General features: G+C 43.2%; 1 protein-coding gene across 1 annotated transcript; it reads right to left on the reverse strand.

Moving 5' to 3' along the window:
• Positions 1-140: 140 nt before the first annotated feature.
• On the reverse strand, positions 141-27229 carry LOC149331521 (zinc finger protein 48-like). Its single transcript, XM_089556707.1, has 4 exons — positions 27056-27229; positions 26997-27025; positions 19028-19258; positions 141-10667 (listed from the first exon to the last, which is right to left on the reverse strand). Exons 3-4 carry the CDS (start codon positions 19155-19157, stop codon positions 10198-10200), a joined length of 600 nt encoding a protein of 199 aa, XP_089412833.1. The 5' UTR covers positions 19158-19258; positions 26997-27025; positions 27056-27229; the 3' UTR covers positions 141-10197.
• Between the last annotated feature and the right edge of the window lie 22 nt (positions 27230-27251).

Raw genomic sequence — 27251 nt, forward strand, 5'->3', positions numbered from 1 at the left:
CATTTCCTGGACTTCTATGTAATCAAATTGAGAAAGCTGTAGGACCTAATGTGTGAATTTCAAAACCAGTGCCATAACACGCATTCTTGAAATACACTGCTGCAAGATACAGCCAGATACCCTGTTCTTTCTGTTCTCTCTCTCTCTCTTGGTGAGAGGATAGAGCTTGCACCAGCAAAAGAATTCGTCCCAATGAAGACAGAACAGCAGCGTTAGGGGGATAATTGACAAATAAAATGAAATGAAGACAGCACTTCTCTCGTTCGGATACCTGCTGTTCCAGAGCACAAAAAATGTGCTTCTGGTGAAAATGCAACCAGCTTAAAACTCTGTCCACTGCATGTAAACTCAAAAGGACCCCTTAAAGAAGCAATGAATCTGGAAGCATTGATCAAATGGAAGGAGGCACTATATGTGTGTACCATAAATTTTGCCTTTTAAATGCCCGTTTTGCAGTTTAGAAAAAATGTGCTCCGTCTGAAAGAATAGGACCTAATGAGCAATTCTGTGCCAGTGTGCTCTGAGGGCATGTTAATGTATGTTTCACAAAGTGTTTGTTTAAAGGGTTTTAACATTACAAATCAGCAGAGGCTATGAGGAACAGTGTAGTGGAGAGCTCCAGATAATCTCGAATAACTGCGGTTCTTAAACGCGCGCTCACATCGTACAGTACAAGGGCCTCTGGTGCTTCGCCTCCGTCAAAATGGCATTGCCGCAGCCTGGATTGAACATGCGTTTTTTGGGTCAGCAGCTGAGCACCATAATCACTGACCCACCACAACAGCTTGCTTCACAAGTGGGCTTGGTCAACAAAGCGGATGCATTGAAAAAGGTAAGCACATAAATACGTTAACCAGGAACACTTGTGATAGCTAACGTTATCAGAAGGTGTCAAAACATTACGGAACTGGGGTATCTGAAGAGTGCTTTCTCTTTTCAAGGAGCTTGAAACTTTCCACAATTAACGCCTGCCTGCAGAAATAACACTGAAATGATTTCCTGCACTTGTGGGCTTGCACATGCTTCACGAGGTGTTCGCTTTGTGATGACTAGTGTTATCTAAAGGCACCAGAATATCATACAACTCTGGTTTCTTAAGAGTGGTCTCTCTCTTCATGGCGTTTCAAAATACGCTTCCTGGAGAATGCCTTTGCACAGAAGCGACACTGAAATGGTTTCTCTCCCTTGTGGGATCGCACATGCCTTATGAGGTGATGACTTAGTGTAAAGGACATGGGGCACAGATGGCACTTGTATGGCCTTTCTCCCGTGTGGGTGCGAACATGTTCAACCAAGTGGTGACTATCTGAAAACCTCCTTCCACAGTGCTCACAGTGGAAAGGACGCTCTCCGGTGTGGATGCGATGGTGTCGAACCAGGTGCGATTTCTTTACAAAAGTCTTCTCACAGTGGTTGCACTGGTGTAGCTGATAGGCTGTGTGTTTACCCCGGCAATTTTCCATCTTAATACGAGGAGCTGCGACACAGTGCAGTGAAGGAGACCTTTTAGCTAGTGAACATTCTCCAGGAGGCCGGCCGTGGCTGTGCTGAGGGGTCACCAAGCCTGCATTGTCAAAACCAGACCACATCCTGTCAACAACAGCACCCCTCGTCACAGCTCGCAGTGCAGTAGAGAAACAACAGCTGTACAAAAATGAGCAACACTTAATTCAATAGGTTTATGCTGAAAAGAGCTCGGCTTCTGAACAAGACTTTCACTCCGAAGCTCTCTTGAGGCAGTAACAGTGTTTGACTGTCAAGGAAAATGGTCAGAGCAAGTCAAGCTGAAAGCTGTGCATCTTGATCCATGTGCTCACCCAATCAGGGCATTCACGACAACATGGCCATTCATTGTATATGTGCAGAGGATAAGAAAGTTTAAAAATAAAAGAATCAGTGACAATGCGCTACAGCCTATAACGTTTTAGACTTCACCACAACGCATCCACTCTCTAGAGTCAAGCTTCCATGCCCAATGTCGTGGACATCGGAAGAAAATCTTCAAAACAATGTTGTTTGTAATAATGTGCCTGAAAGACTCGCTTGCTCACAATCCAACTCACATCTTTGAACACATGTACCACAAATTTTAATTCCCTAGTTTGCACAAGCCAGAGAATGGAGACTACATGCGCACAACAGATATGCTGCTTAGAGAGGTGTAAGTAATGTTGTGCACATGATGAAACATCAACAACAGTTATTTGTGCCAAAACCACAAAAAGGCAGACCACACACTATAGCTGTTATCAACACATGCACAAACTATGAACTCCAGTTAAAACCAGTTCATAAATTTGCTCCTCAAAGTCTGACTGCACGACAATAAAAGCAAGAACTGATGATTTTTCAGAGCAGGTTTCATGAGAAAGTTGTACGCATAAACATAAATTTCAAGTATAAGCCGAAAGTTCATAAAATCTTAAGTCAATGAAATTCAAATGTACGGAAGCAGAGCTGCAGTAGACAAACAAAGCAAGGTTCATATGAAAACTGGGAGAACAGAAGCATACAAAGCAAGGTCACAGATGAAGCAGGAGATGCACAGGCACAAAAAAGGCTACCAAGACAACAGCATCTCTCTTTTACTAGAGAGTTCTTCTAATAATCACAAGGTTTCTTTGGCATTCCATTTCTTTATGCTCCAACACAATGTCACACATGGCGTAACTAACAACACGTCCTCTACATCCCACTCAACTGGACGAGCTTTCAATGTAACCAAACAAGGTGTGATGCATCCCATTTTGTTCAACCACAATAGGCTTCAAATCACTCAAAATATTCAAATCACACAAACTATTTCACAACACGTACCCTCCACATTTCACTCATATAAATGTGCTATTAACGTAAAAGAAAAATAGGCTCTGAAGCAGTCCACCCTACACAAAGTCACCACGCTTCGCACCTCTTTATGCGCTGCTTAAAAAGCCATGTACAATCGAGGACAGAAGTGCCCAGTGTGGGCCTCTGCTGGCTCAAATTCATCGCTGTGTCACCAGCGATGCATTAAACTTAAAATGGCTTGTCCGTTTCGCGCTGAGGGGTGCTTGTCAGGAAGCATCGGCTCTGCCTCCCTCAAGTCTTATGCAAGAAGCAGTCCTCACGATGAGTACGGCAAGGTGGCACACTTCCCGGTGTATGCCGCCACTTTCATAAGGTGCCAGCAAGCTACAGTTCTTTCAGGATTTTACCAGCAGCCCACTTCTGCAGGCTGCCGTGGCATCGTTTCATGTATCAAGCATAAAGATTGAAACACTGCTCTGGCAACACTCTCGGACTTCTGCCCTTCCAGCAGGAATGGACACAGTGCTAAAAAACATATCAATACCACCGGTACTTTTTGGGGTCGCTTGTCATGGGCACCTTGGTCCCCGAGAGTATATCAATCCATTAGACCCATAAAACATTAAGTAAGTGGGTATTTAGATTCTTCTGCTAGAAGCTTGCATGTCTTCTCTGGACATCGTTGGTTCGCAAGCCTGTGAAGTAGAACAGAGCAAAACATTCTGAATTAGAAAAACTCAATGCCAAAATGCACGCATACTTTGTGTAATCAATTATTGGAATTTGGAGGCCATACGGATTTGAAACATTAGTTGTGTGGATTAGAAAGCGGTAGTAACTGTAGTTTGAGGCGCAGTAGAGAACACTAAAACATGATAATGCATTTGGTTGCCCAGAAAATCTGCCGTGCCCAATACAATCAGCGGCACATTACAACAAGTGGCTCTTCCTGTGGCTTTTAGGCATAAAAAACTGGCTTGCACTCAAGTTTTCCAAAAAGAGACAACCGAACGTAAGACAAAAAGCTTTCAGGGACACCTAACTGCACTGTGTAGGCAAAGCGATCGTATTAGAAGCTGCTGATCCCGGTCTCGTGACGTCGCGTCTGGTCTGGCAACATCACTTACTTACAGCCAATGTGCAAATTTTTTGATCTGCGAAATTCTTTTCCCAATGAAGCTTCCAACGCCATTGAATTAAAAACTGGTACTGTACATGCACAAAAGCTAACTGAATCGCTTTAAAATGCTGAAAATGCCTTACAAAGAACGCATGAAAAAAATCACAGCAGATTTGCATACTTAATCAAATGCGAAACAGATGCGCTAGGAGTGCATACCCCTGCTATACTTTTTAATGAATTTTTTATACTTTGTTATGCTTCATTTTGCTTTGGTATTAAAGGTGGGATTATAAAGGGGAGAAAAAGAATGAGTAAAAAGAGGACAGAACGAGACATGTGAGGAGAATGCAAGGCACGAGCAAAGCCGATGCTCTAGAGTTTCGGCATCGCTACATCTAGAGCAGTTAAAGGGGGTTTTCAGGGCGAAGAAAGGTAATCGAAGAGCAAGAAAGTGCACTTGAATTGCACCCATTAAAGCGTGGAGGTGTGCGCAAGTTGCTTCACGGTACGGCGAACGGCGCGGAGCCGAGGCCTAGGGAGACCTGCGTATATACATCTGCTGTCTGTAAACGCTAAGGGGTGACTGACATGAGGAGAGAGAGGCCAAAGTTGAGGGCGCGCTATCGACTAGCTCAGTTCTGATAACATGCGCTTGTACAACACTGCACGGCGGCGGATGTGACGGCCGCAACTCTGCGTATTGCCGGCATGTTCTTAAACAAACTGACGCATCACCCCAACTGGCAGAACAGAAAAAACCATGGCATGCAGAATGAAAAAATGGTGCATGAGGGGGAAGAGTCGCTGATGTGTTGGGTCTGCACACTTAATGCCTCCGACGTCTGTGATGCCCCTGCATGATCCCTCGAGGCGTAAACAATTCACCACAGACAAATAAGAAAGACACTGAACTCTCAGCCAGCTGCAGTAACATTTATATTGCACATAAACTACAACCATATGTTGTAACAACCAAACAGCAAAACACACAACATCAGCACACCAGTGTTGGGACCAGCCGAAGAAAACAGCAAATGCTACCCATGAAGGTACCACCTTAGTAGGTACTCACACTAGAGCCCCACATTACCTCTGGGCTAGAAGGAAACACAAAATAAAAAAAAAAATTATCGCATCACAAAAACCAGAGGAAAAAATGAGCGGAGATGAAAAACTTTCCGAGCGGAATTCCCAAGTCTGTGTCATGACCTAGACAACTGCCATTTATTAAGAACAGCACAACAACTACTCTATTTGCAACTACCTTCTAAATCCAAAGCCACCTGATTCACTGCTTTAGTGAAACAGATAATTGGACAAACCTGATATGCTCGCACAACCATTTCAAAGGCAGTTATGATATGACAAACCACTAGTAAGATGAACAAGTTTCCACCATCCTTTAAAATTCGTCTTGAAGATTAATTTTATAGAGACTAAGAACACCTACTGTTGAACCAACAGTGCAATTATGCTGTGGAAATAGCAATAACTGGTGGCGAATCATGTGCATAGACACTGCATAGCTTTAGAATTCCAGTGCAGATCATAAATCAAGGAAATAAGCCAATCGGAGCGTTTTCCAATGCTAAAAGTACAAAAATACTACTCATGTGGGCTAAATAATCCAACATAAAATATTACGAGGAACTTTAGCGGCTAAAGTGGTGAAAGGCGAAAGCCTGAGTGCTGCATTCTGCTACGCGATTGTTCACTTCACATTCTGTTGGTGCATTAATTAACTGCAAATTAATGACGCTTTAGCTTCGCCTTTAGAAGTGGAATGCGACAGCCTGTTGTAACAGCGCTGCCATGCGGTCCACGGAACGCCACCACCCGTTAGGCGCAATGCGTTGCCCTTTGAATGCAACGCTTTTTGAGGAAAGGTTCTCCGCCTTGCTCGCCGGTAAATTGGTTTTTGAGGAAAGCAAATGTATCAGTGCCTCATATCTCGGTGGTCACCTAAACCTCGCCGTAACGGGAAGGGAGGAAGATAGAGATAGGAGTGAACGAAGACACCGTATTCACTAGACGCGCCTTTGTTCATTCCAAGCCATCGAGCTAGCATGGCGGAGTGGTAGCGTGCTCATCTCGCACTCCGGAGATTGGGGTTCGATTCCCGAGCTCGGCCAATTTCCTACTCAGTTTTATTTATTTATCTGGTCAGACTAGGAAGGTTAATTAGGCAAATTGGTTAAGCAAGTCCCACTAACTTGGAGAATCACTATACAATCCCTTTAACCGGTTGCATGGTTAGTAGCCAAAGTACAATTGGCCCCGTTTGAAATTCGTGCACTGTGACGTCACGACCAATTCGACCAATTGAAAAGCGTGACATTTTCTGTCGACAACTTCTGCTTACAACGATGAGGCATTAAAGGCTTCCGCCTTAAAATGTCAGGGATCGAATGTGTGCTACATAAACAACTCTGATCTCACTGAATTTGAGCAAGAGTCTGTGCATGCCCACCGGTTGACTTTTCACCACTGAAACTGCACGCATTGAGGCAAATGCTTATCTCACAGCCATTCACCAATCACACCTTGTCAGCACAAAATATTCTGCGAATGCAGAGAAATACTTGATGTAGGTAAAGGAAGCCCTGTTTCATTAACCTTGAAATGGACATCAAATATTACAAAAAGGCTACAACAAAGCGAAATGCTACAACTGCTTTTTCGATGGCAATGTAAAAAAGTGCCAGTTGAACAAAACGGGCTTTGGAAATAAGATATAAAATGTTGGGGTCATAACTAGAGATGCTGATATACGCACACATATACGTGATTTTCTCGAAAGTGATGCTAAGGAGGCAAGGGGAAGTGGTCCATGATTGGTGCCTGTGGGTTGACATATTGCTCCGTCCCGCTACCAGTCCACTGGCACATTCAATCATCACAGTTTCACTTCGCAAATATATTTCAGGAGTGCTCCTACGCAGACTTCTGCTTGCTAGAGAGATAGAAGAGCCGCAAAGTGCCACCGTGTGAAATGTTTGCCGCCATCAATACAGAGAGAGGTTGTGAACAGGCAGTTTCCACTATGCACACTTGCAGGTTCCTGAAGCAAAGTCCTTATTAAGCACCAAGCCCATACTTCTGAAAGGAAGGTTCACCTGTACCAGAATAACCTGCGGCAAAACAAGGCACTATTTGTTCACAAACATTGTTAAGTACGCTAGAGGTGTACAAATGGCACTTTTTCCAAAGCGAATCAACTACTAATAGTGCAAAACCAAACTGAAAACGAATCAAACAGTGATAGATCCGAACAAATTATGAAATGAATTTTCGTACTATTACTCGCTACTTGTACAAATATTGCTACAAAAAGAGCAATAGTAGGACACACTGAAACACAGGCAGCTGCACTGCGGCACACAATATTAATCTTAAGCTGCCGCAGTGGCTCAGTGGTTACGGCGCTCGGCTGCTGACTCGAAAGAGGTGTGTTCAATTCCGGCTGCAGTGGTCACATTTCGATGGAGACGAAACCTCTCTCATCTCTCTCACAATTAAGTGTATGTTCAAAAATCATGGTCCGTGTTATTTATTCTCATGTCATAAGATTCCTAGCACCCACCAGGTTATTTTTTTCACCCTAATCAGCACGGTTTTCAGAAAGGCTTGTCCTGCGACTTGCAACTGGCATGTTTCTAAACAACACTAGTTCCCACTTAAATGTTCCAAATGTTCCCACTGATTCACTGTTTTCAGATTTCGAAAAACTTTTGATAAGGTTCCTCACCAGCAACTCAAACAAAAATTTTTGACATTAAACTTCAACACTTCTGTTTTTTATTAGACCAAAGATTCTCTGACTGACCGCTTGCAGTGTGTTTATGCTAATGATTACTCTTCCAGATTCTCTCCAGTCATCTCCTGTGTACCACAAGCTGCCGTACTAGGCCCACTTCTTTTTCTCACATATATTAATTACCTATCCAAATGCATCTCTTCTAATGTCCGTCTTTTTGCCGTTGACTGCGTTTTTTACCGTCCCATATATAACTGTGCTGACACTTTAGCTTTTCAAAACATCTGGCAAATGCCTAGGAATGGTGTCGAAATTGCCCAATGACTCTCAATGTTAACAAAACAACTCTAATTACCTTCCACAGATGTCAATCTTATCTATCCCATAACTACATACTAAACAGGTCCGCTATCTCTTCACTCTTCTCTTTGCAATATTTAGGTGCTCATATTTCCAGTGATCTCAAATGGTTTTCTCATATTACAAACATTACAAACGAAGCTAACCGCACTCTTGGCTTCCTTCGACGTAACCTAATCCATGCACCTTCCCACATAAAACAACTAGCATACGTAACCCTTGTGAGGCCCAAACTGGAATATGCATGTGCATTATGGAACCCACGTCACCATAACCTAATAGCTATCATTGAATCGATTAAAAACCATGATGCTAGATTTATCTTTTTTGTTTACTCTGACGATGCAAGAATCACTAACCTACAAGTTAAAGCCTGTCTTTCAAGTCTACAAGCAAGCTGAAAAATATTTAGACTGCTTGTTTCACAAATTCGATCATGCCCTATCACCTAGCACTACAGCCATCATGCCAGTTCATCAAACCTCCAGTCGCATCACGCATGCCATGGCCTTTTATCCGCCATATGCCCGAACTACGACCCACCTCAACTCCTTTTTGTAAACCCTGCCATCAACTGAAATGATGTCCCCGCAGATGTCATCCTTCACTCTAACCCCAGCCACTTCAGAACTGCCACCGAACGACTTTTCTGTTAATTCATGGCTAACCCACCCCTCATGTAAAACCCCACCCCCATGGGGTCTTTCAGGCACTGGAAATAAATAAATAAACACCACTTCGAGCAGTACAAAATAAGAATATAAATAAACAAGAAATATGATCCAATATGTATATGAAACATAATAAATAAATAAACAACAAAACAAATTCAACGCCTTGACCCCCACTAAAAAAAAAAAGTTCCGGGGTCCCTGGCAATAGCTCAGGACATGAAACGGCTGACAGCTACATATGAGCCACAGCCTACAAGATCCAGCATCAAGGCAGGGTTTGCTGAACTTATCTACTGCGTCATCCAGTCTTAGAGTCCATGCATAAGCATGTTGAATGCTTGCCACATGAAAAGACCACATGAAAAGACCGTAAGCTAGACCAACATCAATAGATTATGATACGGGAATGGGCATTTCCTGGACTTCTATGTAATCAAATTGAGAAAGCTGTAGGACCTAATGTGTGAATTTCAAAACCAGTGCCATAAAATGTATTCTTGAAATACACTGCTGCAAGATACAGCCAGATACCCTGTTCCTTTTTTTCTCTCTCTCTCTTGGTGAGAGGATGGAGCTTGCACCAACAAAAGAATTCGTCCCAATGAAGACAGAACAGCAGTGTTAGGGGGATAATTGACAAATAAAATGAAATGAAGACAGCACTTCTCTCGTTCGGATACCTGCTGTTCCAGAGCACAAAAAGTGTGCTTCTGGTGAAAATGCAACAAGCTTAAAACTCTGTCCACTCCATGTAAAGAAGCAATGAATCTGGAAGCATTGATCAAATAGAAGGAGGCACTATATGTGTGTACCATAAATTTTGCCCTCAAATGCCTATTTCACAGTTTAGAAAAAATATGCTCCGTCGGAAAGAATAGGACCTAATGAGCAATTCTGTGCGAGTGTGCTCTGAGGGCATGTGAATGTATGTTTCACAAAGGGTTTGTTTAAAGGGTTTTAACATCACAAATCAGCAGAGGCTTTGAGGGACATTGTAGTGGAAGGCTCCAGATAATCTCGAATAACTGAGGTCTGAGGTTCTTAAATGCGCACTGACATCGTACAGTAGAAGGGCCTCTGGTGTTTCGCCGCCGTCAAAATGCCATTGCCGCGGCCTGGATTGAACATGCGTTTTTTGGGTCAGCAGCTGAGCGCCATAATCACTGACCCACCAGAGCAGCTTGCTTCACAAGTGGGCTTGGTCAACAAAGCGGATGCATTGAAAAACGTAAGCACATAAATACGTAAACCAGGAACATTTGTGATAGCTAACGTTATCAGAAGGTGTCAAAACATTAAGGAACTGGGGTATCTGAAGAGTGCTTTCTCTTTTCACGGAGCTTGAAACTGTTTTTCACAACTAACGCCTGCCTGCAGAAATAACACTGAAATGATTTCCTGCCCTTGTGGGCTTGCACATGCTTCACGAGGTGTGCGCTTTGTGACGACTAGTGTTATCTAAAGGCACCAGAATATCATACAACTCTGGTTTCTCAAGAGTGCTTTCTACCTTCATGGTGTTTCAAATCACGCTTCACAGAGAATGCCTTTGCACAGAAGCGACACTGAAATGGTTTCTCTCCCTTGTGGGATCGCACATGCCTTATGAGGTTGTTACTTTGTGTAAAGGTCATGGGGCACAGATGGCACTTGTATGGCCTCTCTCCCGTGTGGGTGCGAACATGTTCAACCAAGTGGTTACTAACTGAAAATCTGCTTCCACAGTGCTCACAGAGGAAAGGACGCTCTCCGGTGTGGATGCGACGGTGTCGAACCAGGTCCGATTTCTTTTCAAAAGCCTTCTCACAGTGGTTGCACTGGTGTAGCTGGTAGGCTGTGTGTTTACCCTGGCAAATTTCCATCTGAATACGAGGAGTTGTGACACAGTGCGGTGAAGGAGACCATTTCGCTACTGAACTTTCCCCAGGAGGCCGGCCGTGGCTGTGCTGAGGGGTCACCAAGCCTGCATTGTCAAGACCAGACCACATCCTGTCAACCATAGCACCCCGCGTCACAGCTCGCAATGCACTAGAGAAACAACAGCTGTACAAAAATGAGCAACACTTGAGTCAATAGGTTTATGCTGAAAAGAGCTCAGCTTTTGAACAAGACTTTCACTCCGAAGCTCTCTTGAGGCGGTAACAATGTTCTACTGTCAAGGAAAATGGTCAGAGCAAGTCAAGCTGAAAGCTGTGCATCTTGATCCATGTGCTCACCCAATCAGGGCATTCACGACAACATGGCCATTGTATATGTGCAGAGGATAAGAAAGTTTAAAAATAAAAGAATCAGTGACAATGTGCTCCGGCCTATAACGCTTTAGACTTCACCACAATGCATCCACTCTCTCGAGTCAAGCTTCCATGCCCAATGACGTGGACATCGGAAGAAAATCATCAAAACAATCTTGTTTGTAAGAATCTGCCTGCGAGACTCGCTTCCTCACAATCCAACTCACATCTTTGCACACATGTACCACAAATTTTAATTCCCTAGTTTGCACAAGCCAAAGAATGGAGACTACATGCGCACAACAGATATGCTGCTTAGAGAGGTGTAAGTAATGTTGTGCACATGATGAAACATAAACAACAGTTATTTGTGCCAAAACCAAAAAAAGCGCAGACCACACACTATAGCTGTTATCAACACATGCGCAAACTATGAACTTCAGTTAAAACCAGTTCATAAATTTGCTCCTCAAAATCTGACTGCACGACAATAAAAGCAACAACTGATGATTTTTCAGAGCAGGTTTCATGAGAAAGTTGTACGCATAAACATGAATTTCAAGTATAAGCCGAAAGTTCATAAAATCTTAAGTCAATGAAATACAAATATACGGTAGCAGAGCTGCAATAGACAAACAAAGCAAGGTGCTTATGAAAACTGGGAGAACAGAAGCATACAAAGCAAGGTCACAGATGAAGCAGGAGATGCACAGGCACAAAAAAGGCTACCAAGACAACAGCATCTCTCTTTTACTAGAGAGTTCTACAAATAATCACAAGGTTTCTTTGGCATTCCATTTCTTTATGCTCCAACACAATGTCACACATGGCGTAACTAACAACACGTCCTCTACATCCCACTCAACTGGACGAGCTTTCAATCTAACCAAACAAGGTCTGATGCATCCCATTTTGTTCAATGACAATAGGCTTCAAATCACTCAAAATATTCAAATCACACAAACTATTTCACAACACGTACCCTCCACATTTCACTCATATAAATGTGCTATTAACGTAAAAGAAAAATAGGCTCTGAAGCAGTCCACCCTACACAAAGTCACCACGCTTCGCACCTCTTTATGCGCTGCTTAAAAAGCCATGTACAATCGAGGACAGAAGTGCCCAGGGTTGGCCGCTGCTGGCTCAAATTCATCGCTGTGTCACCAGCGATGCATTAGACTTAAAATGGCTTGTCCGTTTCGCGCTGAGGGGTGCTTGTCAGGAAGCATCGGCTCTGCCTCCCTCAAGTCTTATGCAAGAAGCAGTCCTCACGATGAGTACGGCAAGGTGGCACACTTCCCGGTGTATGCTGCCACTTTCATAAGGTGCCAGCAAGCTACAGTTCTTTCAGGATTTTACCAGCAGCTCACTTCTGCAGGCTGCCATGGCATCATTTCATGTATCAAGCATAAAGATTGAAACACTGCTCTGGCAACACTCTCGGACTTCTGCCCTTCCAGAAGGAATGGACACAGTGGTAAAAAACATATCAATACCACCGGTACTTTTTGGGGTCGCTTGTCATGGGCACCTTGGTCCCCGAGAGTATATCAATCCATTAGACCCATAAAACATTAAGGAAGTGGGTATTTAGATTCTTCTGCTGGAAGCTTGCATGTCTTGTCTGGACATCATTGGTTCGCAAGCCTGTGAAGTAGAACAGAGCAAAACATTCTGAATTAGAAAAACTCAATCACGAAATGCACGCATACTTTGTGTAATCAATTATTGGAATTTGGAGGCCATACGGATTTGAAACATTAGTTGTGTGGATTAGAAAGCGTTAGTAACTGTAGTTTGAGGGCAGTAGAGAACACTAAAACATGATAATGCATTTGGTTGCCCAGAAAATCTGCCGTGCCCAATACAATCATCGGTATGTTACAACTAGTGGCTCCTCCTGTGGCTTTTAGGCATAAAAAACTGGCTCGCAATCAAGTTTTCCAAAAAGAGACAACCGAACGTAAGACAAAAATCTTTCAGGGACACCTAACTGCACTGTGTAGGCAAAGCGATCGTATTAGAAGCTGCTGATCCCGGTCTGGTGACGTTGCGTCTGGTTCGGTAGCATCCCTTACTTACAGCCAATCTGCAAATTTTTTGACCTGCGACATTGTTTTCCCAATGAAGCTTCCAAGGCCATCGTATTAAAAACTAGTACCGTACATGCACAAAAGCTAACTGAATCGCTTTCAAATGCTGAAAATGCCTTACAAACAACGCATGAAAAAAATCACAGCCGATTTGCATAGTTAATCAAATGCGAAATAGATGCGCTAGGAGCGCTTACCCCTGCTATACTTTTCGATGCATTTTTACACTTTGCTATGCTTTGTTTTGCTTTGGTATTAAAGGAGGAATTATATGGGGGAGAGAAAGAATTAGCAAAGAGCAGACGGAAAGAGAAATATGTGAGGAGAATGCAAGGCAATGCCAATGCTCTAGAGTTTCGGCATCGCCACATCTAGAGCAGTGAAAGAGGGTCTTTAGGGCGAAGAAAGGTAATCGAAGAGCAAGGAAGTGCACTTGAATTGTGATCGTTAAAGTGCGAAGGTGAGCACAAGTTGCTTCACGGTACGGCGAACGGTGCGGAGCCGAGGCCTAGGGAGACATGCGCTTACATGTCTGCTGTCTGTAAACGCTAAGAGGTGACGGACATGAGGGGAGAGAGGCCAAAGTTGAGGGCGTGTGATCAAGTAGCTCAGTTCGGACAACATGTGCTTGTACAATACTGCACGGTGGCGGCCGTGACGGCCACAACTGTGATATGCACCACTCCCTCATTGGCTGCAGCACTGTTGCCCCTCAGCCTCCTCACTGCACCACATGACGTGTGCATCGCCACCTTCTCTTTCGCACTTCAAGTTCGCGAGACAGAGAGCGGCCTTGGACACAGATCGGCGAAATCTGTTATCATGGCTAGAAGTGCTAAGCACAAAAATAGCCAAGTGCTGTTTTATGTCCTTGCTAACTTGTATTCGGCTCACCACTCACCTGCGCTTAACGGCTGTGTATTGCCGGCACGTTCTTAAACAAACTTACGCATCACCCCAACTGGCAGCAGAGAAAAAAACCATGGCATGAGGAAAGAAAAAATGGTGCATGAGGGGGAAGAGTCGCTGACGTGTTGGGTCTCCACACTTAATGCCTCCGACGTCTGCGATGCCCCTGCATGATCCCTCGAGGCATAAACAATTCACCACAGACAAATAAGAAAGACACTGAACTCTCAGTCCGCTGCAGTAACATCTATATCGCACATAAACTACAACCATATGTTGTAACAACCAAACAGCAAAACACACAACATCAGCACACCAGTGTTGGGACCAGCCGAAGAAAACAGCAAATACTACCCATGAAGGTACCACCTTAGTAGGTACTCACACTAGAGCCCCACATTACCTCTGGGCTAGAAGGAAACACAAAATAAAAAAAAATTATCGCATCACAAAAACCAGAGGAAAAAATGAGCGGAGATGAAAAACTTTCTGAGAGGAATACCCAAGTCTGTGTCATGACCTAGACAACTGCAATTTATTAAGAACAGCACAACTACTCTATTTGCAACTACCTTCTGAATCCAAAGCCACCTGATTCACTGCTTTAGTGAAACAGATAATTGGACAAACCTGGTATGCTCGCACATCCATTTCAAAGGCAGTTATGATATGACAAACCACTGGTAAGATGAACAAGTTTCCACCATCCTTTAAAATTCGTCTTGAAGATTAATTTTATTGAGACTAAGAACATCTACTGTTGAACCAATGATGCACTTATGCTGTGGAAATAGCAATAACTGGTGGCGAATCATCTGCATAGATATTGAATAGCTTTAGAATTTCAGTGCAGATCATAAATCAAGGAAATAAGCCAATCGGAGTGTTTTGCGATGCTATAAGTGCAAAAATACTACTCATGTGGACTAAACAATCCAACATAAAAAAAGTCAGGGATAGAATGTGTGCTACATAAACAACTCTGACCTCACTGAATTTGAGCAAGAGTCTGTGCATGCCCACCGGTTGACTTTTCACCACTGAAACTGCACGCATTGAGGCAAATGCTTATCTCACAGCCATTCACCAATCACACCTTGTCAGCACAAAATATTCTGCGAATGCAGAGAAATACTTGATGTAGGTAAAGGAAGCCCTGTTTCATTAACCTTGAAATGGACATCAAATATTACAAAAAGGCTACAACAAAGCGAAATGCTACAACTGCTTTTTCGATGGCAATGTAAAAAAGTGCCAGTTGAACAAAACGGGCTTTGGAAATAAGATATAAAATGTTGGGGTCATAACTAGAGATGCTGATATACGCACACATATACGTGATTTTCTCGAAAGTGATGCTAAGGAGGCAAGGGGAAGTGGTCCATGATTGGTGCCTGTGGGTTGACATATTGCTCCGTCCCGCTACCAGTCCACTGGCACATTCAATCATCACAGTTTCACTTCGCAAATATATTTCAGGAGTGCTCCTACACAGACTTCTGCCTGCTAGAGAGATAGAAGAGCCGCAAAGTCCCACCGTGCGAGCTGTTTGCCGCCATCAATACAGGGAGAGGTTGCGAACAGGATGTTCCCACTATGCGCACCTGCAGGTTCCTGAAGCAAAAGTCCTTATTAGGCACCAAGCCCACACTTCTGAAAGGAAAGTTCACCTGTACCAGAATAACCTGCGGCAAAACAAGGCACTATTTGTTCACAAACATTGTTAAGCACTCTAGAGGTGTACAAAGGGCACTTTTTCCAAAGCGAATCAAGTACTAATAGTGTAAAACCGAACTGAAAACGAACCAAACAGTGATAGATCCGAATAAAATTATGAAATGAATATTCGTACTATTACTCGCTACTTGTACAAATATTGCTACAAAAAGAGCAATAGTAGGACACACTGAAACACAAGCAGCTGCACCGTGGCACACAATATTAATCTTAAGCTGCCGCAGTGGCTCCGTGGTTACGGCGCTCGGCTGCTGACTCGAAAGACGTGGGTTCAATTCCGGCTGCAATGGTCACATTTCGATGGAGACGAAACCTCTCTCATCTCTCTCACAACTAAGTGTATGTTCAAAAATCATGGCCCGTGTTATTTATTCTCATGTCATAAAATTCCTAGCACCCACCAGGTTTTTTTACACCCTAATCAGCATGGTTTTCAGAAAGGCTTGTCCTGCGACACACAACTGGCATGTTTCTAAACACTAGTTCTCACTTAAACGTTCCGAATGTTCTCACTGATTCACTGTTTTCAGATTTTGAAAAAACTTTTGATAAGGTTCCTCACCAGCGATTCGAACTAAAATTTTCGACATTAAACTTGAACACTTCTGTATTTTATTAGACCAAAGATTTTCTTACTGACCGCCTGCAGTGTGTTTATGCTAACGATTACTCTTCCAGATTCGCTCCAGACATCTCCGGTGTACCACAAGCTACCGTACTAGGCAATCTTCTTTTTCTCATATATATAGCAATTACCTACCCAAATGCATTTCTTATAATGTCAGTCTTTTCGCCGATGACTGCGTTTTTTACCGTCCCATATATAACTGTGCTGACAATTTAGCTTTTCAAAACATCTGGAAAATGCCGAGGAATGGTGTCAAAATTGCCCAATGACTCTCAATGTTAGCAAAACAACTAATTATCTTCCAGAGATGTCACTCTTATCCATCCCATAACTACATACTAAACGGGTCCGCTATCTCTTCACTCTTCTCTTTGCAATATTTAGGTGTTCATATTTCCAGTGATCTCAAATGGTTTTCTCACATTACAAATATTACAAACGAAGCTAACCGCACTCTTGGCTTCCTTCGACGTAACCTAATCCATGCGCCTTCTCACATAAAACAACTAGCGTACGTAACCCTTGTGAGGCCCAAACTGGAATATGCATGTGCATTATGGAACCCGCACCACCATAACCTAATAGCTATCATTGAACCGATTCAAAACCGTGCTGCTAGATTTATCTTTTTTGTTTACTCCCACGAAGCAAGAATCACTAACCTACAAGTTAAAGCCTGTCTTTCAAGTCTTCAAGCAAGCCGAAAAATATCTAGACTGCTTGTTTCACAAATTCGATCATGCCCTATCACCAAGCACTACAACCATCATGCCAGTTCATCAGACCTCCAGCCGCATCACACACGGCATGGCCTTTTATCCGCCATATGCCCGAACTAAAACCCACCTCAACTCCTTTTTGTAAACACTGCCATCGACTGATGTTCCCGCAGATGTCATCCTTCACTCTAACCCCAGCCACTTCAGAACTGCCACTGAACGAATTTTCTGTTAATTCATGTCTAACCCACCCCTCATGTAAAACTCCACCCCCATGGGGTCTTTCAGGCACTGAAAATAAATAAATAAATAAACACACCTTTGAGCAGTTCAAAATAAGAATATAAATAAACAAGAAATATGATCCAATATGTATATGAAACATAATAAATAAATAAACAACAAAACAAATTCAACGTCTTGACCCCCACTAAAAAAAAAGGTTCCGGGGTCCCTGGCAACAGCTCAGGACATGAAACGGCTGACAGCTACATATCAGCCACAGCCTACAAGATCCAGCATCAAGGCAGGGTTTGCTGAACTTATCTACTGCGTCATCCAGTCTTAGAGTCCATGCATAAGCATGTTGAATGCTTGCCACATGAAAAGCCCACATGAAAAGACTGTAAGCTAGACCAACATCAATAGATTATGTTACGGGAATCGGCATTTCCTGGACTTCTATGTAATCAAAATGAGAAAGTTGTAGGACCCAATGTGTGAATTTCAAAACCAGTGCCATAAAACGTATTCTTGAAACACACTGCTGCAAGATACAGCCAGATACCCTTTTCTTTTTTTTTTTCTCTCTCTCTCTTGGTAAGAGGATAGAGCTTGCACCAACAAAAGAATTCGTCCCAATAAAGACAGAACAGCAGTGTTAGGGGGATAATTGACAAATAAAATGAAATGAAGACAGCACTTCTCTCGTTCGGATACCTGCTGTTCCAGAGCACAAAAAATGTGCTTCTGGTGAAAATGCAACAAGCTTAAAACTCTGTCCACTGCATGTAAAGTTAAAAGGACCCCTTAAAGAAGCAATGAATCTGGAAGCATTGATCAAATGGAAGAAGACACAATATGTGTGTACCATAAATTTTGCCCTCAAATGCCTGTTTTGCAGTTTAGAAAAAATGAGCTCCGTCGGAAAGAATAGGACCAAATGAGCAATTCTGTGCCAGTGTGCTCTGAGGGCATGTGAATGTATGTTTCACAAAGGGTTTGTTTAAAGGGTTTTAACATCACAAATCAGCAGAGGCTTTGAGGGACATTGTAGTGGAAGGCTCCAGATAATCTCGAATAACTGAGGTTCTTAAACGCGCACTGATATCGTACAGTACAAGGGCCTCTGGTGCTTCGCCTCCGTCAAAATGCCATTGCCGCAGCCTGGATTGAACATGCGTTTTTTGGGTCAGCAGCTGAGCACCATAATCACTGACCCACCAGAGCAGCTTACTTCACAAGTGGGCTTGGTCAACAAAGCGGATGCATTGAAAAAGGCAAGCACATAAATATGTTAACTAGGAACACCTGTGATAGCTAACGTTATCAGAAGGTGTCGGAACATTACGGAACTGGGGTATCTGAAGAGTGCTTTCTCTTTTCCTGGAGCTTGAAACTGTTTTTCACAACTAACGCCTGCCTGCAGAAATAACACTGAAATGATTTCCTGCCCTTGTGGTCTTGCACATGCTTCACGAGGTGTTCGCTTTGTGACGACTAGTGTTATCTAAAGGCAACAGAAGATCATACAACTCTGGTTTCTCAAGAGTGCTCTCTCTCTTCATGGCGTTTCAAAATACGCTTCACAGAGAATGCCTTTGCACAGAAGCGACACTGAAATGGTTTCTCTCCCTTGTGGGATCGCACATGCCTTATGAGGCAGCTGCTATGTGTAAAGGTCATGGGGCACAGATGGCACTTGTATGGCCTCTCTCCCGTGTGGGTGCGAACATGTTCAACCATGTGGTAACTAACTGAAAATCTCCTTCCGCAGTGCTCACAGAGGAAAGGACGCTCTCCGGTGTGGATGCGACAGTGTCGAACCAGGTCCGATTTCTTTTCAAAAGTCTTCTCACAGTGGTTGCACTGGTGTAGCTGGTAGGCTGTGTGTTTACCCCGGCAATTTTCCATCTTAATATGAGGAGCTGTGGCACAGTGTGGTGAAGGAGACCATTTCGCTACTGAACTTTCCCCAGGAGGCCGGCCGTGGCTGTGCTGAGGGGTCACCAAGCCTGCATTGTCAAGACCAGACCACATCCTGTCAACAACAGCACTCCGCGTCACAGCTCGCAATGCACTAGAGAAACAACAGCTGTCAAAAATGAGCAACACTTGAGTCAATAGGTTTATGCTGAAAAGAGCTCGGCTTCTGAACAAGGCTTTCACTCCGAAGCTCTCTTGAGGCGGTAACAGTGTTCGACTATAAAGGAAAACGGTCAGAGCAAGTCAAGCTGAAAGCTATGCATCTTGAAGCATGTGCTCACCCAATCAGGGCATTCACGACAACATGGCCATTGTATATGTGCTGAGGATAAGAAAGTTTAAAAATGAAAAAATGAGTGACAATGTGCTACAGCCTATAACGCTTTAGACTTCACCACAACGCATCCACTCTCTCGAGTCAAGCTTCCATGCCCAATGTCGTGGACATCGGAAGAAAATCTTCAAAACAATGTTGTTTGTGATAATCTGCCTGCAAGACTCCCTTCCTCACAATCCAACTCACATCTTTGCACACATGTACCACAAATTTTAATTCCCTAGTTTGCATAAGCCAGAGAATGGAGATTACATGCACACAACAGATATGCTGCTTAGAGAGGTGTAAGTAATGTTGTGCACATGACGAAAAATCAACAACAGTTATTTGTGCCAAAACCACAAAAAGGCAGACCACACACTATAGCTGTTATCAACACATGCGCAAACTATGAACTCCAGTTAAAACCAGTTCATAAATTTGCTCCTCAAAATCTGACTGCATGACAATAAAAGCAAGAACTGATGATTTTTCAGAGCAGGTTTCATGAGAAAGTTTTACGCATAAAAAAATTTTAAGTCTAAGCCGAAGGTTCATACAATCTTAAGTCAATGAAATTCAAATGTACGGTAGCAGAGCTGCAATAGAAAAACAAAGCAAGGTGCTTATGAAAACTGGCAGAACAGAACCATATAAAGCAAGGTCACAGATGAAGCAGGAGATGCACAGGCCCAAAAACCTACCAAGACACCAGCATCTCTCTTCCACTACAGAGTTCTTCTAATAATCACAAGGTTTCTTTGGCATGCGGTATGTTCATGCTCAAACACAATGCCACACATGGTATAACCGACAACACACATCCTCTACATCCCACTCAAAAGGACAAGCTTTCAATGTAACCAAACAGGGTCTGGTGCATCCTATTTTGTTCAACCACAATAGGCATCAAATCACTACTTCAAGAGCTACGAAAGCAAAATCACACAGTTCATAAATGATGGGAGATTTGTTGACACATCTTCCACTGGAAGCTTGCAGCAATTGCCTTGACGATATTGGATTGGATGCCTGCAAAGTAAAACAGAGCAAAACAGGCTAATCAAAACAAACCCAATATCGAAAGCAAAATCACATGAACTTTGCATGGTCAAGAATTGCAACTGTACGACCTACTGCACTATCTACAAGAGATTCAGAGCGAAAGCTTCAAGTGAAATCACAGATTTGTATTTGTGCACTTGAAAATTACAGGATGGAGGCCACAGGATGGAGGCCAGCAACGTATTCCTGCAATAAAAAATGCAGAAAAGCCAATTTTATTGCGAGCCATCTTATACCTGAAGACATATCTAGGATAGGAGGAGTTCAATCCTCAATTCATACTCAACTAGAAATGAAAAAGATGCAATTCATGTCATGAGCACATATCTGCTTCCGTTCAATGCGTTATTTTCATCATAGAATAAATTAAGGTTTACATTAAAGTTGTCTTCAGGGACAGTGACATTTGAGTGCATTAATGAAAACAGGTAGCTCTATTCCAGCCAGTTTAAGGAAAAACTTAAGGAAGCCATTTTCTTGACACAACTTCACACTAGCACAAGTTGGCTTGGAGTTTGTGTTACCATCTTGCATTGCAATAAATGCAGGAATATTAACATACATGACATTTAAGTTCCAAGATATGAACTATGAGTTACACCAGGCCACTTTAGAAACAACACTTCAATAAGCAAAAGGAATAAATTACAAGAAAGAGACCACAACGTAGACTTGATGGGACGTTGAATGGTTCAGTGTACAGTCCATCATTGAATATCTATTGTGATTTATTATCTATACATGCTTTCATGAGCTAAATTCCAAGAGTATCACGCCAAGAAGGGAATAACACATATATGAAATAAACACAACTATGACAAAAAGACACTGCAGAGTGGCACGGTCACACTAAATGACCAAAGCAAATATGCTGAGCCACTGAGCCATTATCCACCGAGGGGCCGCCGCTGTGGCCCAGTGGTTATGGCACTCGGCTGCTGACCCGAAATACACAGGTTCGATCCCGGCCACAGCGGCTGAATTTCAATGGAGGCGAAATTCTAGAGGCCCGTATACTGCGCGATGTCCGTACACGTCAAAGAACTCGGGGTGGTCGAAATTTCCGGAGCCCTTCACTATGGCATCCCTCACAGCCTCAGTCGTTTTGCGATGTTAAACCCCCGTAATGCATAAACCGAAACGATAGGCAAGAAATGTTGGACCACTACTGACAAGAATGAAAGAGAAGCCGCCTGCTTTGGATTCATGCAGTCACTGCATTCTAGTGCGGGGAGCCTCAGATCCCTTGTCAATACGGGTGGGGTCGGAACCCACCCCCCCCCCCCCCCAGATTCCCAACTTCACTGTACACTACACTACACAACACTGTACACTTTCAATGTGCTAGGACTAAAATCCCCAATCTCAGATTTTGCCGCTGTTTCTTCAAAGCCTTTGGCAGGTGGTAATCTGCCAGTGGTCAACAATGGTAAACACTAAATGGGAAAACACTATGGCCACGAGTGGATTTGAAACACAGAGCAGCGCAAGCAGATCAGCTTCTCTAGCCACTGAATTAAACCACCAAGTCACTGCCAGCCCCAAAGATTGTTCTTCGGTCTGAAGCCTCTCTGCATGATTTGGGGGTCTCAGGAAGAGCAACTGCAAGTGGCAGCACCTGCCTACGCAGGATGGTGGCACAAAGCTTAAAGGTGCACTGAAGAGGAATCTGAACTCGTATTTTTACAGCTGGAACTCGATCTACGCGTTCTGAGCATGCTTGGAAACTGAGTTATTGCCTTGTGCGGCAGATTTCCCCAATTTAGATCAGATGAACGTCCGGCTCCCGCCATTTTTTCTTTAATTTCCCGCAAACAGTGGGAGGAGTCGACCAACCTGTCTCAGTCCCATGGCGACTTGCCGCTCTGCCATCGGCGGTGTGATACGTAGTGATCAGCAGAAGCAAAGAGTCTACGCGTATTTTTATTTCCATGGGCCTAATTTGCAGCTATGTAGTCTCCGACTAGATCTATTTATTCACGGAAACCTAAAAGAAACAAAATAAAAGCGAAAGAAAACTCGCCACGCGACTGCCTGAAAGGCACTTCATGCGTTGGTCGGCTCCTTCCACCGTACGCGGGGAATTGAAAAAAATAAAGGCAGGAGCCGAACGTTAGTTTTATTTAATTAGGGAAATCAGTCGCACAGGGCAATAAATCGCAGTTTCTAAGACGGCTGGGAACGTGTAGATCGACTTCCTGTGGCAAGAAGGCGAGTTCATATTCCTCTTCAGTGCACCTATAACCGTAGCACCACTGCGTCAGGAGTTGTATGACTTCCAGCGATCTATGAATGCAGTTTAGAGAGTGACAAATTCCGTATATAAAGGATTAACCCATTAATGCTATCGCAACATACCCTTAAGGCGGAGCTTAAGTGTGATTTCTCTGATCTTTGTCTGAACCTTGCCTGACCTTGAAAAGCGAGCCTTGAATCAAACCGAAATAAAAACAGTAATCTAGAGCACCTAATTCACATTTGGCCTAACCAGCCTAAATTGTCCGCCATTTTATTCTCTCTATGATGGGGACTCTTATACCAACGCATTAAAACTTGAGAAGCTGAACCACCAACAGCCAAATAAAAGACAAAAGACATATAATGGCTACCCATTCTTCTTCATACATAAAAGGCTGAAAAATGTGTGAAGCAGAAAGAAGTATAACACTGTGCTCCACGAAATCATTGCAAAGCATGAAGCTTGTTTCATGCACACAGAGAACATCAAGCTTCGCATATTTAAAAAATGTCAGCATTGCAACCTCACCTACATGGAAGTCCTTGAAACACCACAGGAAATTTTTGATATGCCTTCATACTGGTGAACAGCGCAAAAAAGGCGGGACAACAACAAGACAAGCGCTGTGCTTGTCAGCGCTTGTCTTGTTGTTGTTCCGCCTTTTTTGCGCTTTTCACCAGTATGAATGCATACCAACTCGCCCAGATCTCAGCCTTACTAAATTTGATATGCCCAACTCTCAACAATGAGAAAAGCCATTCAGTTAAGTGGGAGCTTTATTTTGCACAACATGAGCACCAAGGTTGACATTAATTGTTTTAAAAGCTCCTTCCTCCTGAAAATGGTACTTGCTGCCCTGGTGATGTTGGTTCTGACGACTGCGAAGTGAGACAGGGCAAATCAGCATGAGTACAGAAAGACCCAAGGCTGCAAACAGCACTGTTCATACTCTTATCAATTCCTCAGGGGCTTTATTGAAGGTGTAATACATAATTGGTGGAATACTCAGCAGATATGGTAGAACAGGACAAGCTGTCAGGCTAGTTGGTGCTGATCCACTGTGTCTAAGCACTGTAAACCTTAATAGATATGGTAGAAAAAAAAACAATTAAGATCCCTGAGAGATGTCATAATTGTTCTAGTTCGATCGTGCGTCACAAAATGTCGAGGACAGTACTGTTAAAGCTGCTCATTGGCTAAAATTGAAAATCATATTAAATAATAGTTTAGTTGCAGTCGAATTCTGTTCACAGTTGCCTCTTTCACATAACATTATCCGCTTTGCACTGTCTTCTTCACGCTCTTATTCTGCTTGCATTTGTTTCATTGATGCGCATTGTTCATAGATCTGGATTTTTTATCTTCTGTGCTGGCTTTTGCGCTTTTTGTTGTGCTTGCTTTTTGTTATTTTTGCTCGGAAAAAACTAATGAGACAGTCTATTTTTTATATTTCATATATTTGCCTTGTGACGCCCTCCTGTATCAGCCTGTAAAGGCAAACAGTAAATATAAATAAATAAAAATAAATAAATTGTGTTTCACTTAATGCCTGCGACTGAAACTTGCACAAAGCTTCCTTTCACATTGAGGAATCAAATACTATCCTCTGTTAGTCCCTCTGACTGTGTGTTCGTACCCTTTTTAAATGCTTCAGTCATAGTTGAAACTCGTGCAAACAACATGCACTGCCCCTGAAAACAGATCCCTAAATACTTTTTACTAGACAATATCTTTTTTTTTTTTTTTACAACACCACTTTCCTCATTTGACAGTAATGACAGAGGGCAGCGTTTCACATGTAAACCTCTCTGGCATCCATTGCATTGGCTTGTGTTCAAGTCCACCTCTGCAACCAGTAAGTTACGCTGACCAATGAAGGATCGATTTTGTCACCTCCTGAAAAAAATAGAGCATAGCATGCAGCAGGATTCTGGTTAAGGTGCATGTTTTTGCGAGGACTGCTCGTGACTCACACGAATGGGCTTCAATACTGAAAGATATCCATGCCTTTCAGAACACACCAACGCATGCTTGAGAGTTTTAGCAGTGGTCCACTCCAAATACACAACCTGGAGATAGTTAATAGATGTGATGCTTCCACTTCAGTTCCTTCTGGTGTTCTGGGCCATCTACTGTATGAAGTTGATGGTTCAAACTCAATAACAAAGGCCAGAAGTTGGCATCTTAAAATATGTGAACTCAGTTTTAGGCACTGAGGAGGATAAGCTACAACTGGATCCAACATATCTGCAGTGGAACTATCAAAGCATCTTGCAAGCAACAAAAACTCCCAACTGGCTTGGCCCGACACTTTGGCAGTCGTGATAGGCCGGTACATAATAACTAAGTGGCAACAAATCATGAACACTTCAGTACACAAATGGCTTTGGCACTTCAATTTATAGCTCTTAGTTCCACTTCAATGCCAGTAAACAGTGCGGTATAGTATGGAAGCAATTTGTAAATGCTAATGAAAAGCGTGGTGTAGACACACCAAATTTTTCGTTGTGTGTTCTTGCTCTAGAATGACGCGCAAGGCATTATTAAACATGGATCGTGAAGACAAATTCACCTGCATCCTGTAATTAATTTATAATCAAATTCATTCTGGCATGCAGCTCTGGTTTTAGATTTAGCAGTCGAATCGCGATCGTGTCTTCGCAAGCAGGTATGAAGTCCTGTTAGGTTTCAGGCCCGCCAAAACTGCCTTGTAATAGCTGCCGCTTCACTTGTTGTCTTTCTGCCTTCTGGAACAGGCTAGCATAAGATTCGGAAAGAATTAAAACGTAGCAGCAACTATATTCGAGTTTTTGTGCACCTCACGTGATCTCGAACCTACTTGTGATGTTTAAACCATCATTAAGGTGCTGATGGCGAAATTCAAACTGTATGCAATAAGACAGTCAATTGCAAATTATTTATTACTGGCTGTGGGCTAATTACACCGAGCGATTCAGGTTTAATTATGTCACAGGCACCATTCTAAAGAAAAAAAAAACTTGGAACGAAAAGACAGGTACAACAGCTCCTTCAGTTTCTTCACGTACAACCTGCGCAAATTTAAGGTTGGACTTGTACGAACAGCCAGAGCCTTTTCCTCTACTTTCCTTTCTTTAGCACAGAAAGTGCAGAAGCACGTCTGCATGACTATATGCCCACTGGCTAAAAGGTATGAATAAGGTACATGAAAGCATAAAAAATCAATATAAAATAGGACCACTTAGTAATAATTTTACTGTGCTTTTGGTTGAACATTCTAGATTTTGCTGGGAGACCAAAGCTATGTATGTACAGCGTAACAAAACAGCAGCCACACAGTTGAAACGAAAAGCATCAAAACAGCTCAGTGTCTATCATTTTTTCAGTGAAAAATACACAGGAAGATGAGTTAAAAAGATCATCACCAGGCTGACTATGCCCACTGCAGGACAAAGGTAAAGCCCGCCCCCGCCCGCCCCCGCGCGCGCGCGCGCGCGCGCGCACGCGCGCACGCACACACACACAAAATCGTGAAACTGTGACTTAAGTAACGACGGTAGGCTAGAATGGAAAAGAAAAATTTGATTTGTGATTTGCTACCAATCCGAAATGCGGTAGTCATCCAGAATATTATTCAGTGATCCAGTGATTATTCAGTGGTTTACAGTCGCGGAAAAATAGTCTTCATTCCCCTGCAGTAAAATCTTTAGTAAAATTTCTGTCATCAGCGTTACCGACAGGGCGCTAACGCAAACGTTTTTTTCCCCCACGAATAAAGCACAACGCACGAAATATATATCGCGTTCGCGCGTCGACGCGCGAACGCGATATTGGTACGATGCTGTCTTCGCCCTGTCAAGAAATGGCTGCTTCTTGGTAAGAATGGTACAATGGTAAGAAAGAATGAACAATTTCTTCATGTCGATTCGCTGCTTTCTTCACTTGGCGATTTGCCCACGAAACACTTTCAGCGCACACGCCGCAGGTTGTGTCCTTGCCACTGTGTATAGTCACTTTGATTTGCCAACTATCCATAATAAGCTCGCAGAGGTCAATTAAATTAATGGACAACGACCTTGCATCACGTAGAACATCCCTAGTTCCTTTCCAGCACTCAAGCAACAACAGTTCCCGATGGCACGCAAGTTTCAAATAGTAGCAGACTTACCAACGTCAGGCTCACTGCGCGTCTCGGTTTGCCAATGTTGCAACGATGCTATTGTCCCAACACAGTCTTCTAATGGTCTGGCTGTCGTTGCAAAACTGGGAAAGCGTATGACATGCGCAGCAGTGAGCAGGGAATATTCAACTGCGCACACTTGTGCCTCAACTGCCTCAAGAAAAACGCGAGTCCACGCGAACGCTTTGAGCACGGCGCCTGACAGCGCTACTGACGCAGGAAGAAAACGCAAAAACGAACGCG

The sequence above is a fragment of the Amblyomma mixtum genome, chromosome 8 (genome assembly GCF_055824585.1).
Source record: "Amblyomma mixtum isolate Tamu chromosome 8, ASM5582458v1, whole genome shotgun sequence".
NCBI classification, from domain to species: domain Eukaryota; kingdom Metazoa; phylum Arthropoda; class Arachnida; order Ixodida; family Ixodidae; genus Amblyomma; species Amblyomma mixtum.

Excerpts from the sequence above, each read along its gene's own strand:
- LOC149331521 (XM_089556707.1), bottom strand. The coding sequence starts at position 19,157 with ATGGAAAATTGCCGGGGTAAACACACAGCCTACCAGCTACACCAGTGC. Across the intron at positions 10,668-19,027 it reads CGGAGAGCGTCCTTTCCTCT|GCTTGGTGACCCCTCAGCAC; the intron begins GTGAGCACTGCG and ends TTGACAATGCAG.